Genomic DNA, 18655 nt, shown 5'->3' with positions numbered 1-18655 from the left:
GTTTGGCTTGATTTGGTTTGAATGTCCAACTTTAACTTGACTTTTAGGCATAGGTAATAAAGTGGGGTTGAAATTAGAACCAGACAACACTGATCTATTTTAAATCCCAGGAAAGGTCAAAGGGTGGGTATTTGAAAGGGGTTTAAACCTAGCTAGAGAGAAGAAAATTGCTACACCAGACAGCATGAAAGTAACATGAGGATATTTTTTAATACCATGGACTTCAGGGAAATGAAAGACCAGTAGTCTTGACTTTGGCCTCTTAAGAAGTATGTGTTGGGAGTACAATCTGATAGTTTTTTTCCTCGAGTAGAGATAGCACTTGTACATGGCGTCTTGAAGACTCTGAATTGTTTGCATTGGTGCCGAGTGTGATTTTTAACTCCAAGTTATAGCTTAGTCCTGGTTGAAGAGGGTAGACCAAGGCTTAAAGTGGCCAGTTCTAAACTCAGTGGCCAGGGAAAATATGAGAGTCTGTGTTACTTAGAGAGCCACAACCTTAATTCAGAGGAAGAAAGTGGTTAATGGGAGACAACTCACTGCCTATTAAAAACCTGGGCTAAGTTGTCTGTGAACGTGAAGATAACATTCGTTAGATCCATTTTCCTCTCCTGGTTCCCTGATGAAGCAGATGGTGTAGTCCTAGTTAAAATGAAAAGGAACAAAAAAACATACAACAAGCTTGGGAGAAAGTCTTTATTTGACATCGAAGTGAATTTCCTTATTACCTCAAGTTTGCTTTTCTGCCAAACAGAAGCCTGTTGAAAGAGACAGAGTGGAGTGGATTGTACTGTAAATGGGGATCTTACCTGGGGGAAGATGATTAATTTTGATATTGTGTGCATTAAACAGGAAACTTGCTTTCCAAGCTTAAGCCTTAAGCTAAAGTTAAAAATATGATAAATGATCATTATAGAGAGAATGGAACACACCTTGAAAGGGGAAAAAGGGCTCGCAACTTGGTATCAGTCATACACCATATTTTCCTTTAAGAACAAAAGCCAACTAATGCTTGCACGATTTGGATTAGACACAACCAATTTATCAGTTACAGTGCCTGGGGACTTTCCTCCTGTTTACTGTTAATTCTGAAACTAGAGATTTTCATCTGTCTTTTATTTTTACCACTTTCTCACGGAAAATTTGCAGCTCTCCCCTAGAGACATTACTGGGAGTGGTAAGCATTGTGTTGAAATAGCAGTTGAGCTTGTCAGCCTTTGACGTCTGATTTATGAGCAGCGTCTGTGTAAATATCTCTGTGTCTTTGCTCAGAACTGCATAGCCACCCATGAATCCAATGGCATAGACATCATCACAGCCCTGATCCTTAACGACATCAATCCTTTGGGAAAGAAGAGGATGGACCTCGTGTTAGAACTGAAGGCAAGTGGGAAAGGAGAGCAGAAGACAGCACCGTGTACAAACAGTTCTTTTTGTGTTTTTGCCTCAGCGTGTGACATGGTCACAGTTGTGACACTAAATATTAAAGACAATTCTCGTAAACTAAATGGATAATCCAGGTTGCAAGTTCTGACTAAAATGTGTAACTTCAGTCTTTCCCTTACAAATAAGGGTCTTAGGACAGAACACCAGCTTTTCAACTGTTAGGTCACCTGGAATGAAGACCCCGTCTCTCAAAGCTGAGAAACAAATTCAAACAGCATCGAAGCACTAAAAGCCTTGGTTCTTGAAGGCACAAAGAGAGAAACAGTGGAAACTGGGTTTTCTCTATGGTATTTGGTATTCGCCCCACCCCACCTTGTGAAGAAAATGGGCCAGTTGAAGAATAGTGCAAATAAGCCTATCCAGGGCAAAAAAAAAAATCTATTTGTATTAATTTAATCAAAGGAACACCTTTTTCTATTCTGTTATTGATTTAGCTAAAGAGTGGTTAATGATGTTGGTTTAAAATAAGGAAAATTACACTGACCAAATGTGTGCCCACAGGCCTCTGCTGAGTTTCTCTGAATTGTGTACAAATTGAAGACTTAGAGGTGGCCAGTGTGTAAGCCCTGTGTGTGACACAAGGATTCCCCATAATACTCACCCAGCTTTATGGAATGTTGATTCTAGATGTTGATTTCTTACGTGTACCCCCCCTCCCCCATCATCCCTATTTAGGAATTCCAAAGTTTCTTAAGAATCCAAAGTTTCAATTCCGAGAATTGAGCTTGGAGCCCATCAGGTATCCAAAGTGTGTCTTGAAACATATTAGTCTTGGTGAGAACATTTCCTTTTTAACTGTTACCATGTTCCCATGTTGGGGCATGTTGAGGTCTCCTTTACCCATATACAGCAGTAGGCACTTTATCATCAGGAAAGGGTCTAGAAATACAGGGCTTAGCCGAAAAGCTGACCTGTACTTATTACATGAAGAGTGTGCTCTGTATTCATTACATGAAGAGTGAGTGCCATAGGAAGGAACGTTAAAGAGGGGATTAACAGAACCTACAGGACTAGCACAATTATTTTTATTTTTTCCTTAGTATTTAGAGTTGAGAATCTGAACTATTAATTGATTGGGGTGTTTGGATTTTTTAGTTTTCACCATTTTTAACAAATTTTGTTTGAGAATTGACTTGAAAATTATCCAACCTCACATACCTGGCTACCATTTATCAGAACGTACATGACGAGAATCTCCTGTGCTTCTGGTCAGCATTTTTGTGACCTTTTCAATGAATTCAGTCATCTACAGATTATTATAGAAATTCCTGCCCTGTGATAACTCAGCACTCTGACTGAACTACTGTGACCTAAGCTTGGGGAGGAAAAAGACCCCTTTCTCATTAAAAAAAAAAAAAAAAAAAAAACAACTTTCAACTCCTACACACAGAGAAAGATAGAGATTATCAGAGCCCCAAAGCCTAAAATGAAGTCAAACCAGGAAGTGTGGGATGGGACACAGGAGCATTTTTAATGTAATGGGAAGTTATGGCTGGGCACATGTACGGTGTTCCTCTGGATCACTTTTGCTGGCTAGTACCAGCTGTGCTCTCAATATTATATTAAGGCTTATGAGGGTTGATAGAAATACTTTAAGACAGGGAGGAATTATCTTTATTGTCTGTCCTCTCTGGCCTGCAACTCCGCGCAACGGAGTCTGTAACCACACCCACCCTGAAGGCATCATGGGGCTAAATATATAGCAGGTTCTTCTTGGCCACTGTCATCATGAGGGTGACTGTGTTTCACAAGTACCCATGTTTAATTTTCCAACGTCTGCTAAAACTCGTACCAGCTAACATTAGTCATAACACGTATTCCTTAACAAGTATGTGCCTTTTTGACCCAAATCAGATTCTGCACGCACGTCTCTGGGGTCTGAAGTGGTACATTCTCTGCCTTGATGCAGGGCTTCCCCATGGGGGGGGAGGGGGAGGATTCTTGTCACCAGGGTGCCGCACTGTGTCAACTGGGCACACACGCCCAGGCCAGTCCCCTGAGCGGCCCCTCCACATGTCCTCTCCCTCTCTTTCTCCAACTAGAACAATGCCTCCAAGTTGCTCCTGGCCATCATGGAAAGCAGGCATGACAGTGAAAACGCAGAGAGGATCCTTTATAACATGAGGCCCAAGGAGCTGGTGAGTGGGGAGACACAGCCCTAACCAGGGCACCAAGGAGCCTCGGAGCAAGACTGGGGGCAGAACAGAGGGTCTGCTTTCTTGAGCTTTCTTGAACATTCTCCAAATTCAGAAGTGTAAATGTTTCTCATCCCTTGGCTGAGAAGTGAAGTGTTGCATTGAACACGTGGTATTGTGCCTCCTCCTTCCAGCACGGAGCATATGCCGAAGCCTCCCTGTGTGAATGGTGAGCAGGGTGTGGTCAGGGAGCCCAGCAGATCTGAGTGGAAGTCCATAGCTCTGCCTTTGCTGCTGTGTCACCCTGGCCAGTCACTTGAGCTCTCTGATCCCCTTCCTGATCTGTAAAAGAAAGATGGTTGCATTACCTAGTCATGGGGGAGGATCCTGGTGGGAGGTGGTTTGTCTTGAAGACTAGGTGAGAAGATTCACGTTCACGTCCTTAGCACAGCACCCAGCACCGGTAGACCCCTGGTGAATTAAAGTGCTTTTTCTTCTCATTCTTCACTTACTGCTGGCATTTCAGCCATATCTTTTTTGTCTAGTGCTGAAGAATTCACATCTCCTCTTGGTGCCAGTAGTCTGGGCAACAGAAGTGTGTTTTTTGGATGCCAGTGTTTGTTTCTTTTAAAGAAAACATGATCTGGTTTATTTTTGAGGGGTGATATTCACAATTGGCTGTGACTTCCAGGTTGCTGCAAACTGTGAGACGAGCAGCTGTCAGAGGCAGGTGGCATGCGTTGAGGACAGAACTCTCTATCTGGACTTTGCCCCCATGCAAATAAACTGTAACTGACAGACTCAAATGAGGGCACTAAAACATTTCTGCCTCCTGGCGCCCTGGATGTGCACTTGGGGCCAGGCTAAAGGCCCTTTATGTCTTTCTTTAAATAAAGTTAAGAGCAGCTCAGCTCTTTGATCTCTGAGGTCAGGGAGTGAGTGCTCAGCCTGAGATGGAAGTCTTCTCCCAAGTTTATATAACAACTTACGTAACTGCAGGTTACTGGGGAGGCTAGGGTTTATCCTTCTTGAATAGGGACTGGTTGACCTTGCAGAGCCCCCATTCCAGGTCCCATGAATCAAGAACACACCCAGCTCTTCCTTCTGACATATCTTAGGGGGGAAAAATGTCACCATCCAGTACTCGGGCTGCCGCCGGCTCCTTGGTTGCCCCCTGGTGGTGGGAGAACATCATTCTGGCTCACGGCTTCCTGGAACACTGTTCTAAGAATTCAAATAGCAAGAAAGCTCTAATATCCCCAGCACGTGTGTGCATTCTCGTCCTCATGTCCTATCTGTGCAACGTGTTGGCCCTCTGATTTGGTATGAGAGAGAACTAGCAGGGAATGGAGAGTGAGGCTCTCATCTCCAGAGTTATTTCAGGGCCTGACTTGGTGTCAGTACGGAAATGGATGGCCCTCTGCATGCTTAGCGTTGGATATGAGGAACAATTCAGAGTCATGGCCTGTCGGCAATGCAGGAGGCTGAAATGGCTTCTGAATCATCAAAGAGAATGATTAATTTGATAGACTTCGGCCACACCAAGCTTTGCCCAAGGCACTGTGCCAGGTGGAGTGGGTGTGGGGCTTCAGATGCGAGGTCTCAACTCTCAAGAGACAAAGGTGCATGGGAATGGTAAGAGGGCTCCAGAAATGTGTGCTAAGGCTGTGGTGAGCCACGTGCACAGGTTCTTAATGGGCAGAGTCATGCCACCGTGAAGGCTAATAGGGCTAAGTTCAAATCCCAGCTCACTGCCTGTGACTTGAGGAAATGTCCTTTTATCTCTTAGACTCTGCTTCCTCATCCATAAAAAGCAAAAGCAGGAATCTCTGATACCTTCTAAAATGTCTGTGAACATTCAATGTTTTGAAAGATTGTCAAAATACTACACACAGTGCTCGGCACATAGGAAGTGCTCAGTAGATATTAGAAGTTCATCCTACTGTTTTCACGTAGAGTAGGCTGTAGGGAACAGGGAAAAATTCAGATTCATTAAATAGTTTTATTGGCTATTCCTAAAATCCAATGGGTTTCTTATTTTTTCCTGACATGGCAAAGGCTGAGAGTAAGGAGAGTTTGGGTGGGAAGAAATTTAAAGATAGGAGAAGTCTGGCTTCTAGTCTACGTTCAATATGCCTTTCTTGGTTTTTTCTTTTTTTTGAGACAGAATCTTATTCTGTCACCATAGGTAGAGTGCCATAGTGTCATAGCTTACAGCAACCTCAAACTCTTGGGTTCACGAGATCCTCTTGCCTCAGCCCAAGTAGCTGGGACTACGGGCACCTGCCACAATGCCTAATTTTTCTTTTTCTTTTTTTTTTTTTTTTGAGTAGACACAGGGTGTCTCTCTTGCTCATACTGGTCTGGAACTCCTGAACTGAAGCAGTCCATCCACCTCAGCCTCCCAGAGTGCAAGGATTACAGGCGAGAGCCACTGCCCCAGGCCCCAGTATGCCTTTCTAAAGTAAAAGGGTATGAGCCAGTTGCAAACTGGCTCTTGGTCTCCATAAAGCAAATGAGTTTCTTTTGTCACCTCAGTGGAGGTTGATTGGTATTGACTGACGGTGACAGTATGGGGAAGGTTTCCGAGGCTGAGTCCAGGCTTTGATAGGAAAGAGCGCTGAGCTTAAGGGGCAGTGTCTGCCCCTGGAGGTGGGAGGAGAGTTAGTGTTGTCCACCCAGTGCATGTGAGTCTTCCTTGAAATAGGAGTGTTGTTCTTTTGCCCTTTCTTGCAGGTGGAGGTGATCAAGAAGGCCTACATGCAAGGTGAAGTGGAGTTTGAAGATGGAGAAAATGGTGAAGATGGAGCTGCCTCCCCCAGGAATGTGGGGCACAACATCTACATCTTAGCTCATCAGGTACGCCATTTCCCTGCACTCCCTCCAGATGCGGCTTCCCTGCGGGCCAAGGTTCCAAGCTAGAATCACCCTTTAGACTCACTTTTCCTTTAAGGCTTTAAAGCTGTCTGCACTCAATGTGAATGTGGCTCACAGGTGCTTTTGGCAGTGTGACCCAGTGTACTGAGTTCCAGGACTTTTCCATTTTTCCACTGTAGGGTCACATAGTTGGAAATCCCCACACTTCTTAAATTCATTCATCCCCAAGAAGTGACACTTAGATGGTTTATGACTTTGTCTGGAAATAGTTGAAAGAAGTCTTAGGCTTTTATAAATATTGATGAGTCTCTCTTAACAACGTAAAGAAATAGGCTCCAGCTTCCTCACCTATTGCATTTGGAAATCTGTGGGAACTTGTTATGACTTCCTTTTGTTTCCCTTTTTGGGCATACGATAATACTTTATGTCCTGGCACCAACATGCCGTATTTCATAATTCTCTTCCCCAGTAGCTGAGTTTTTGAAAAATACTTCCTCTTTTTTCATGTGCCTTGAACTTTCTGGTGTGTATGGGAAGGCTGTAACCCTGCTGGAGGCTTGAGTTTCCTGTCCCTTTTACTAAGTTCAGGTATAAAAACTAGATGTAAAGTGATGACAGTATTAAACCCGAGGTTGGCAGGTCCCTGCTAGGATATGTTGGCTGAAGAATTTCAGATGGTCTCCTGCCCCTTATTTCCTCTGTGACCAGCATCTAGCCATTGAGAAGGTTTCCGAACATTCTGAATGGAGGCTCCGTGGGCTGTACAGAAAAGCCCATCTCTCTCCCACCTAACTAACAAAACCAAGGAAAGTGGGACCTTATGTGGGTATGAGCTTTCCATGCTTTTCTACCAAGCTCTCAAAAATAGCTCCAGTGCAAAGCAAACCTTGATGGGATGGAGTGAGCCTCCTGATGCCTCTGCCCTTTGGCTTGCCACTGGTTATTAAGCATTCTCTTTATTCCCAAAGTTAGAAAAGATCTTACGTTCCTGCTGTGAAGAAAACCGACCCCTGTATTTCTATCCTTGTGTTCTAGTTGGCTCGGCATAACAAAGAACTTCAGACCATGCTGAAACCTGGTGGCCAAGTGGATGGAGACGAAGCTCTGGAGTTTTATGCCAAACACACAGCACAGATAGAGGTAAGAGCAGAGAAAGCCCAGGGCACGGCCCACATTCAGCGTGCAGTGGCCCATGCTGGGGCCGGCATGGGGTCATTTGGCTGAGCAATAAAAATGTGTGAACAGCTGCTGGGTGCTAAATACCAGGTGATGCCTGAGACATTGATGATCCTGCTTGAGGGCTGGTGGGGAGCTGGACCCTGAGCAAATGAGACTCACTCACTCACTCACAGGAGTGAGTCTCATTCATTGTGAATTCTGATGAGGCCGGAGGACAGTGGAAGGCACCAGAAGAAAGTCCAGCAGGGGGACCTGCTATAGATTGTGATGGTTAAGGAGCCCTGTCCTGAAGGCATGGCATCTAACTAATGCAAATGCTAAAGAACAGAGGGATGTAGCAGGCAGAGGTAAAGGCAGGAGCTTTTCAGACTTGGGAAATAATGGCAGATGACAGCCTGGAGGTGGGAAAATTCTAAGGCTGAACAAACCCTCAAGGCAGGAGGTCAGTGAGCCCTCAGGGAGAGCAGCCCAGATCTGGCCAGGTCTTGTCGACCTGGACTGCACCCCCAGAGCAGAGCAGAAATGCTAGGAAGTTTTCCCCAGGGAAGTGTTACAATGCAATCTGTGGGTTTTTGTTTTTTTATTTTTGAAAAGAGAGGAAAGTCATGATGTATTGTGAGCACGGAGATGTCCCTGAGGTGAGCAGGGAGCCTCTTCTAGGGCTTGCTAAAATTCCAGAAGCAGGAGGGGGGCAGCCTTGGGTTAAAAGGAAGCCACACACAGTGCTATTTTATTGAAAATTTGATTTGTTAAATTCTCTCAGTAAAGCTTTATAGTTTTCTCTGGAAAAGAGAAACTATTTGCTCCTCTGTGAGCAAATTGGTATCACCTTCATTTTACAGATGGGGAAACTCTGACATAAGGCTCAGAGGGGTGGGGTAGCTTGTCTGATTGCCAGTAGCAGAGCTGAGGTTTTAATCCTGATCTGTCTGGACCCTGAGCCCGTGGGGCGTTTTGTATCACCTGCATTAGCGTCTGAGCGAACACAGACTTCCCCCTCGGGGTCTTAGGAAGTAAGGGATGCTGTGCGTGTTTTGCTAATGAGGAAATGCACAAGTTCAATATTACTGTTAGAACAAAGATTTTAAAGAACTAAGACTCCTTTGGGCGACATAAAATGTTCAGAATGGAGCTGTTTGAAGAGTGTGTTCTGGGTTGCCTTAATGATTTGTGTCATTTCACTGATTAGCCAGCCATGCCAGTGCATGTGAACAGATATTCTTGATTTTTCGTTAACCTTGACCAAAGGGTCGTTCTGTCCTTTAGAGCCCTTAAGAGACAAGCCTCAGGTCTTGGTGACATAGTACATGACAGGAAGACAGAAGCTTGGGGCTCATGTTAGGGAGCCCCTTGGCTTGCTGGGGAGAAGACTAAAACCTGATAGGGTTAAGAGGGCTAAACAAAGTCCCCCAGCCTGTGAGGAGAATAAGTTCTTGTGACTGCCCATTCTAAGTCTAATAAAAGAAAAAAAGAAAAAGGCATTTAGATCTTTTTTTTTTTTTTTTTTTTTTTGTAGAGACAGAGTCTCACTTTATGGCCCTCGGTAGAGTGCCGTGGCCTCACACAGCTCACAGCAACCTCCAACTCCTGGGCTGAAGCGATTCTCTTGCCTCAGCCTCCCGAGTAGCTGGGACTACAGGCGCCCGCCACAACGCCCGGCTATTTTTTGGTTGCAGTTTGGCCCGGGCCGGGTTTGAACCCGCTACCCTCGGTATATGGGGCCGGCGTCCTACCGACTGAGCCACAGGCGCCGCCCAGGCATGTAGATCTTAAATGATAGAAAAGTAAACAAAGATAGTGTCCCAAACACTCAAGTTTCCCTAGGGCAGTGGTTCTCAACCTGTGGGTCGCAACCCATTTTTAACAATGAAAATACATTGGGGCGTTAGGAAGGTTGAAAACCACTGCCCTAGGGAATTACTTATGCTCTGTTACTACTTGGGGCTTTCCTCACAGACCCCGTGTCTTCACTCTGCTGAGTTAGGCTGGGTTGCCCTGGAGTCTAGAACTCACTTCTTACCAGAAGACTCCTTTGTCTATTCCTCCTTTCCCTCCTGAACCCAGACGTACATCTGTCTTTTTCCTTCAGTGGAAGGAAGGGCAGAGCTCAAGCCCGCTTGACAGAATAACGCAGGCAGGCTCTTTACAGTAGTACACTGCAGTGCTGGTCCTTGAGCCTGTGAGCATGCAGAGTTGGCCTGGGGAGCTGGCAGGTGTGCGGCTTTTGGTCACTAACCCCTACATCACAAGTCCATTTAAATGAGGCTGGGTGCTGGGCCAGAGTCAGTATGGTAACTAAGCCATCCATAACCTGATGTCCAGCTAGAAGCACTGGCCCTTGGAGTTTATGGAGCCAGGACCGTGTGGGAACCTGTCTCACCTCTGAGAGAGTTTCCCACTACAACTTGACCTGAGTCACCTGTGTTGCTGCATCTGGGAACAAAGGTGATGAGAGGGCAAGAACCAGCTCTTCTTGTGAGAGTGTTTTCCTGAGCCTCACCTGACTTCTCCAGCCTCTGGGGAGGAAGAATAAAGAGGGAGGCCAGGCCTCTGTCTCCTGTCATGCGGCAACCCATGGCCCTTTTGAAATCTCTGCCCCTTGGGGCTGTGACAGAGTCAGGTGTCCTAGAACTTGAGCTCTCCAGACCAGACTACCTCCTCTGTGGGAATTGAGCCAGTCTAGGAAAGGCATGGAGGAAAATGCAAGGTGTCTGAGCCCACAAAGCTAGTGTAGGAGCAATGACTGCTGTCCCCGAGTCGGCTGCATTAGTTCACATGTCATATGTTTTAGGTACTTTGATAAGAGATAGAGGTCATTGCAATGGGGTATAAACCAAAGATCTTTTCCAAGCTCCTATCTGGGAAAAATAACCCAATTTTATATTAGAGAAAGGGTCTTAGGTGAGATTGGTACCACTGGCTAACAATGTACTTTCCATTTTGACAGTCACACACTAGCTAGGTGTGGTTATTTAAATTAAAATTAAATAAAATTAAGCATTCTGCTCCTTAGTTGCACTAGCCGTACATGGCTCGCAGCTGTCCTTTTGGATCTGACAAACACAGAATCATTCCATCATTACAGAAAGTTCTACTGAACAGTAGTAGCCTCATCTGGATCAGCACACAAAACACAGTAAACTGCTCCAGATAAAAGTTGGTCACATTCATGGCTGTGAGGTTTGAAAAATTCTCTTTTAGGCTTCCCAAGACTATCTTTTTATGTAAATCTAAGAGACACACAGCCCAGTCTGGGTTTATAAAATCAAAGAAGATTGTGTCGTATTTGATCTTGAACACCGAGTCCACTGCCAATAGCAAATAGTCTTACTTAGTGGGAGTTTTCAAAGATGAGTGTTGAACCTCATCCATTCTTTCACCCTAGATTGTCAGATTAGACCGAACGATGGAACAGATTGTCTTTCCCGTGCCCAGCATATGTGAATTCCTAACCAAGGAGTCCAAACTACGAATTTACTACACCACGGAGAGGGATGAGCAAGGCAGCAAAATTAACGACTTCTTCCTGCGCTCTGAAGACCTCTTCAACGAGATGAACTGGCAGAAAAAGCTGAGAGGTGGGTCAGGAGGCTCCTGCAACAGTGCAGGGAGATGGGCTCTGGGTGCTCAGAAACTCGGGCTCCATGGGTTCTGGGTGCTTACAAACTCGGGCGTTTATCCTGGAGCAGGAGCAACACTGGTGGAATTTGTGATGGTTTGCTCCTCGGACCCCTGGGAAGTCACACACACTTTTGTTGCTGATGAACAGACTCCCTTCATGCAGCATTTGACTTGATGGGGGAGTTCTGTGGAGGACTGTCAGAAGGCCTGTTGGTGCTATCTCTACGTAGAAAATGAAAAGAAGTGGGGAGAGGGCAGGCCCTTGAGCTCAGAGGATGTTTCACTCGAGCAGGAAATTCAGACAGCTTGATGGCTCATTTGCTAGCACACCTGCTCTGGAGCGTCGTATTTTTCCTTTTTATAGGGTAACTCGGATTTTAGGCCGTAAATCATTTTACAGGCAGTGGAATGATTCGCCACGTAAGATGATGCATCGTTGCTCATGAGTGAGTGCTGTTGAGAAGCCCAGCCAGTCGGGTTGAAATTACTCATCTAAAACATGTTTATAGGGGTTCCCCAAACAGCTTCTCCACTCCTGATTTTCATTGGGGATTTAATGTACCAGGAATACACTTGGCACCAGCTGTTGAGACCAACTTAAAAAGGATCATGCTTTATTTCTGTTAGTCAGGAGCCGGATTTTTTTATTTGAAACCCTGGATTCCAGCTACAGTTAGTGATGTTTCCTTCTGTGGGGTGGGGTTTGGCTGGGGCAAAGTCAGGTTGGAGGTTGTTTCTGGGAGCTTTTGTTCTCTCCTGGATTTCCTTCCAGTCTGAGCAGGGACACACCTGCCTCCCTATATCCCCAGATCTGGCTGGAGGCAGAGAGGGTCATGCAAGCAGTTTTGTGAAAAAGTCTGTTCCCACCTCCTTCCTACTCCACTATATTCTTGCCCTCTCTAAGAGGCCCCTCCCTACCCAGCACCTTCAAACTTAATGAAATGTCTGGCTGGGCCAGACCCCACCTCACCCAGCTTCATGTCTCTGTCTGACCAAACTGGCATGCACGCCCTCCTTGGCACAGACCTCAGAAGAGCTAGGATGCGATTCTACCAGAGTCTTCATAGCCTGCCTCTGAGACCATGGAATATGGAAATTTTTACATAGCACCATGCTCAGGCAATAAGAGAAAAAAGGTACCCCGTCCACAAAAGTAAGGTGGACATAGGCCCACTTCATACTCACGTTTTTAACTGTTCTGTTTTACAGGAGAGAACTTGTGGCTTTTGTCCTTCACTGGTTCTATAATTCTAGAATTAGAAGATAATCCTGAATTCATGTATCCAAATCGATATAATAGTGAATAAACTCTATTATTATCCGTGTATGTGTCTACAAGATTGGTCAGTATATTCATTCTTTCAGAATTGTGTTATCAAATATTTATATATAATATGTGTCTCCTGTAGGCTCTTCAAAAGGCTTATGAACCAACAAAAAGGTTTTCACCTATTCTAGGGACGTGAGGTCTCTCCTGATCTCTCTTCCTGAGATGTTGTTGGTAGCTGGGGTGGTAGGAGTCCCTCTACCCCAGAAGTGGGGATCCAAGGTCCAGGATACACCCAGTGGTTCTGTGGCCCTGGAGCAAGGGACTTAACTGCTCCCAGGCTCTCACCTATAAAGTGGGGAGTTAAGATAATTGAGTTATTCCAGCATGGCCATCGAATTAGTCCAAGGTGTATATTACATTCTAGCTAATACTTTCCTTTATTTCGGTGTTTCTTTTTTAGAAAAACAGTTTTTGTTACAGCGAAGCTTAAGCACAACTGTAGTTGTCAACTGAAAGATTTTAATTGGCTTCAAAACTATCTCCTGAAAATAATAACTGAATTAAATATGCTTTGCATATTTAGGGAAGGGAGAGATGTACTCATTAGAAATACAATGAAAACAAAATTCATTTTTTTCCCTTCTAAGTAGCTTATTTCTCTTCAGATAAATGTGCAGGAAAGATTTTTCTGGCTAATCCATATAGGTGCTGTATCTTTTCCTGGGTATCACAGAGGATCATCTGTCCTTCAGTAAATCTGTAGGTAGGACTGAGGCACAGAGTCAGGTCTGGGTCTGATACAGCTTAGTGTTTTCTTCTGCAGGATTAAAATACCCAGTTGCCCTGCTCTCCACAAGCCCTCTTCCCTGCTTTATTTACACAACCCACAGACACAGTCTTCCCTGCTTTCATACCCTCTCTCTGACATCCTCTCCTGAAGATCCTAGCCTTGATGAAGTGGAAACCCTGGGCTGGAAAACAGTGAAAGTGGAAATCAAGGCAGCGTTGGATATGCTCATAGTTTCTTGTTTGGGGTTTTTCCTCATTGTTTTCAGACTCACCAGTATGTATGGTGTCCAGGTTGTCCAGCAAGGCTCAGCTCCTTTAAAACAAACGAAAAACCAGGAATAAATATTACCAAGAGATACCCGGGGTTGCAGTTAAATTGCTTGCCATTCAGGATCCCAGCACTCCAACTTTTTGGAGTGTATTAGCAGGTGTATTAAACCAGGCCAACTTGTAGCCCCTAGGAAGTAGAAACATTCTGTAAGTACAGTCCAACACTGTGACTCCTTCCTGCTGGACTTACCATCTGAAGTGGGTAAACAGTGCAGGCATATTTGCAAGTGGCTCTAATACCGAGTTGATTATGACCAGAGCTGTGACAATCAAGCATTGATACATTGTGGAAGTGTGGAAAAGGAAGGCTTTGAGAAAAGTCAGGGTCTGAATAGCATTGAGAAGAGTTGCTAGGATTTGGGTCGATAGTTGCTATAACAAATTACCACAAAGTCTGAAGCTTGCAACAGGATAAATCTATTATCTTACAGTTCTGGAGATCAAAAGTCAATTTCTCACCAGGCTAAAATCAAGGTGTTGACATGGCTGTGTTCCCTCTGGAGGATCCTGCCTCTTCCAGTTTCTAGGGGCTGCCTGCGTAAATGGCCCATGGCCGCTTCCTCCATCTTCGAGGCTAGCAATGTCTGGTGGAGCTATTTTCATTCCTTATCACTCTGACTCTGACCAACTTGCCTCCCTCTTTCACTTATAAGGACACTTGTGATTATAGTAGACCCATACAGATAATCTAAAATAACCTCCCCATCTCAAGATCTTGAGCTCAATCACCCCTACAGGGTGTCACATACAGGTCTGCCAAGGACTTAGATGTGGTGTCTTGGGGGGACCCATTATTTTGTCTACCACAGAAGGTAGGTTAGTTGCTTTCTCTTGCTATTTAACAAATTACTCTAAAAATTTAGTGGCTTAAGACACTATTTTCTAATAATTTCTCAGGGTCAGGAATCTGGGAGTGGCTTAGCTTAGGTGTTCCTGGCTCAGGGCCTTTGATTGGGTTGCAGCCAGGACGTCTGGCAGGGCTGCCATCATTTGAGGGCTTGAGTGGACCTTGAGGATCCACCTCTTAGCTCTGGTGGGTGGCTGATGGCAGGAGATCTCAGTTCCTCTCCACAGGGACTCTCATAGTTCTGCTTGAATGTCACAGCTCAGCAGTTAGTTTCTTGAGACTGAATGATCAATTCAGTAGAGAGAGCAAGGAGGAGGCCACAGTGCTTTTATGACCTTGTCTTTAGAGTCACACACGAGTGGTTTCGTTCCATTTGCTTGTTGCAAGCAAATTGCTAAGCCCACATTGAAGAGGAAGAGAATTAAGTGTACCACTTGAGGAGAAGGGTATCAAGAGGTTTATGAACATGTTTTTAAGTCTCCACAAAGGGAGTGCACGGAGGCTGAAGAGGACGCGGTGTGTTCAGGGAACCACCACTTGGTTGGGATGCAAAAGCAGAGTGTATGGGGAAGGAGAGCGGGAGAAGAGTCTGGAAAGAGAGATTTAAGGGCACAGTTCCGGGTGCCGCAGGAGATAAAAGATGTTGCACATCAAGGTTAGTCTCTAAGTATCTTCTTGCAACCAGATAAATACCTAGTTGATTTGAAGGACTGAAAGTATCTTCAGATTCAGAATGACACTACAATTTAAGTAGAATGTTACCCTTATAAAAATAAGATTTATTTGTGAGCTGTATGCCAGAGTTGACCATTTATTATACTTGTATTAAAGTATCCTGCAGGGGCTGTTCTCACATCTGATACTGAGGGCTCCCTCTGGAGAGAATGCTGGCTTACATAGACCAACACTGAACTTTGCCATAGCCTTTCTTCCCTTCAGCCCCCCCTCTGCTAAGTATGAGCTTTGTATGCACACACTGATGCAAGAGGGTGTAATAAATTCCCACATGCCCATCACTGAGCTTCAGCACTTACCAACTCCTTGCCATTCATCTCTTCTATGCTTTTTTGGAGTTTTCATTTCCAGATCAGAAATGGGCTTCGGTCCCAGAAGAAACACCAATAGCTTGTTATTTCTAGAGCAGATAAATGGCTTATCTTAAATTTGCTTCAGCAGTTAACTTACAGAAAAGTGAATTACTACCTGGGGAGTGGCCAGACCCTGGTCAGCTCCTCTACTGAATTAACGACACGAGTCACTTACCTTTATCCTTGTTGCTGACCCCAGAGGATCAGGAACATGACTAAGGCGATCACCACAGTTTCCACCCTTTGCTGGACCTCAGTTTCCCTCATTCATACAATGAGGAATTTTAAACCGGGTGATTGCTCATAGCTCTAAAACTCTATAGTTTGGAAACATTGCCTATTAGCAAGTGCAAACATGATAGGAGCAATTATTAAATTACCCAGGGCTGTATTTAATTGTACTGTAATTTTATTTTGGATGGGAGCTCCCAAAACCTTGGCTGCTGCTACAGGCATTATTATAGGGCCATTGGATTATCACTGGCTGCTGTCCTGAAGTTAAATGATGACTTCATTGGGAAAAAGAAATACACAGCAGAGATCCATTCTCACCTACTCAGCGCTGTTCTCTGGAGGGGAGTAATGTTGAATGAGACTGACTTTGGAAACTTTGCTTCTGGCATGGATGCCAAAATTATTCCTACCACATCTATTTCTGAGCATTATCCCAAGTGTAAGGCACCACTGAAAAGAGTTCACAGAAAAAGGAACAAGAACCACTGCACCCAAGTGGGCCATGGGTTTGGTGTTCTCAGACTGAGAATGCCCCGCAGCATGGTAGCCGTCCCCTACAGGAAACAAGGGATTAAGGTGGCAGGGCCAACCTGTCTGTTGCCCTTGTGTGGTGGCTTTGGTGCCACATTCCTTTTGTGCTTTTGCCTTCGAAACTGGTTACTATTCTGCCGTTGGCTACCCAGTCAGCAACTCACACTCACTAGTTCCTTGTACCCAGGAATGATCATCAGACTTCAGGGAAATGGCAAATGCCTTGATGTGGGGAAAGGGATCATTGTCTTGTTTTTAGGGACCAGCAAGTTAATAGAGCATTTGAGCACAGGGGCTGTGTGGTACCACATGGTCTGGGGCCCAGCTAGGCCAACCTCCCTGCCCATGCCCCACACTCTTAAAAAGCTAATTGAACTCTGTGGATATCTCTTCTGGTCCAGGGAACCAAGGACTCGGTGTGTGAATCTGGATAACCCCCCGACTCCACAGCAGATGGTGCTGACTTGGGGCACACGGGGTTTTGAGTTGCTCTGACTCTTCTCCTTTTCTCCTCTTCTTCCTTATTCCTGGTATATCTTCTGTTCCAGTAATTACTCCACACAGAAATAAACCAATCGGATGTCCTTATGTGCTGAGTCCAAAACAATCATTTTTACTGTTGGCGTAAAAGCTGGGAACAAAAGTGGACTTGGGGGACAGCGGGAGGAAGGGCCGCGCTGCGTTCCTGGGGCATCCAACCTCACCTGGCTTCATCCCTGTCTCCACAGCCCAGCCAGTGCTGTACTGGTGCGCCCGCAACATGTCCTTCTGGAGCAGCATTTCATTTAACTTGGCCGTCCTGATGAATCTGCTTGTGGCGTTTTTCTACCCATTTAAAGGAGTCCGAGGAGGTACCTATATTTTTAATTTTAAGGAAAATTAAAATTAAAATTTTCCTAATAGATTCCATTTTCAGACAAAATGAGGTTGTCATTGTTGCCACAGATTTAGTTTGAAACCTAACTTAAAATATTTATGATATAAATGTATCCATATAATTTTTTTAATCGAGAAAGAGAAGAAGCTATATACTATTAAAACTATCTTAGCTCCCCTGTTTAAATGTACTGGGAAAGAAACTGTGTCTCAGAGAGGTCGAGAGAGTTAATCATAAGTTGCACAGCTAGTTAATGACAGAGCCGACCCTGAAATAGATATTTTGATGCTTAGTCTAGTAAATGTTTACCTACACCATACTTCTGGGATTAATTTCAGACTAAAGAATTTGTAAGAAATCTCTGGATTCTTTTTTTTGGGGGGGGGGAGAGGGGACTGCTAGGGAATTGCAGGGGAGGAAAAAGTTGTTTGACTGCAGACCGTATGTCCTTAAATGCCTAGTCTGTTAAGAGCTGCTTGCCATATTCACATGATAAAATGCAATGTTCATGGTCTTCATGGGTCCCCCACCCAGTCTGCTCCCTGTCATCTGCATAAAGATTCCATGCCTCTTACTGAGAAAAGGCAGAGGGGCCAATACAGGAGGGGCGTCTTTCTATGTGCGGCCCCTTGACTTGTTAGTGGCGTTCAGCAGGTGTTCACACTTGTGGGGTGCTGGTGGCAGGCATTAAAAGCTCCTCTTCTATTATACATTCATGGCCCCCTTTCAGACACCCACTACAGCCACCTGGGAGGTCTGCTTTTCACTGAATTGTTCATCAGAGCTATTTGGCAGATCACCTCACATATGTACGTAGCAACCTGCCAGGAGCCACCTTGCATGAAACATAATGGGGAAAAGAGCCCAAACATTCAGACACAGAAGTGGTGCATGAGCGAGGTTCAGGCTTGGCTCTTCAGCTTAGCAATGCAGAGGTCAACCAGGCGTCAGGGGTATATGTAATAACAGTAAATTTAAGGACCAATTTGAAAGTGATGACATGTTATGTAATGCTTACATATTTAACTTACCCACTGGGGAGTTTCTCTGTTTGGCCTTAAGCTGCACTTAAGGCAGCATTTGAATGATTTCCCTCCCCCTGTCAAAGCATGACCTAAATAAGTTCAAGGGGGATTTTTTTTTTTTTAAATGCCAAGTCAAGAAACCTGAGTGTCCACATCTGAAGAGACATGACGGGACACAGGGCCACGAAGTTTTCTCTGAGTGGACGTCCACCTTAACCAAGCTGCCAGTTGACAGAGGTGTGAGCCTTGAAGGGGTCAGGAAGGAGCTGCCCAGTTGTGACAGAGGCCCTGGGTCTGCTTCCACCTCAGAGCGCGCTCCTCACAGCACATCACTCAACCATAACTTTGGATGTGTTTTCATTTACTCTTTGTTTCCTTAGAAATATTTCAAATCCTTTTTTGTTAT

The 18655-nt window shown here is 44.9% G+C and overlaps 1 protein-coding gene across 14 annotated transcripts in view; it reads left to right on the top strand.

Moving 5' to 3' along the window:
* ITPR1 (inositol 1,4,5-trisphosphate receptor type 1) overlaps positions 1-18655 on the top strand; it is a 342499-nt gene that overhangs the window by 274600 nt on the left and 49244 nt on the right. For all 14 annotated transcript variants that reach the window (XM_053598949.1, XM_053598947.1, XM_053598946.1 and 11 more), the window contains 6 exons: positions 1273-1383; positions 3489-3584; positions 6318-6440; positions 7494-7598; positions 11023-11215; positions 17076-17198. In XM_053598949.1, the coding sequence (XP_053454924.1) occupies positions 1273-1383; positions 3489-3584; positions 6318-6440; positions 7494-7598; positions 11023-11215; positions 17076-17198 (751 nt within the window). The remainder of the gene's footprint in view (positions 1-1272; positions 1384-3488; positions 3585-6317; positions 6441-7493; positions 7599-11022; positions 11216-17075; positions 17199-18655) is intronic.

Source organism: Nycticebus coucang, chromosome 8, assembly GCF_027406575.1.
Source record: "Nycticebus coucang isolate mNycCou1 chromosome 8, mNycCou1.pri, whole genome shotgun sequence".
NCBI classification, from domain to species: domain Eukaryota; kingdom Metazoa; phylum Chordata; class Mammalia; order Primates; family Lorisidae; genus Nycticebus; species Nycticebus coucang.
The sequence above is the reverse complement of the archived record's forward strand: the minus strand, read 5'-3'. Positions and strand labels throughout refer to the sequence as shown.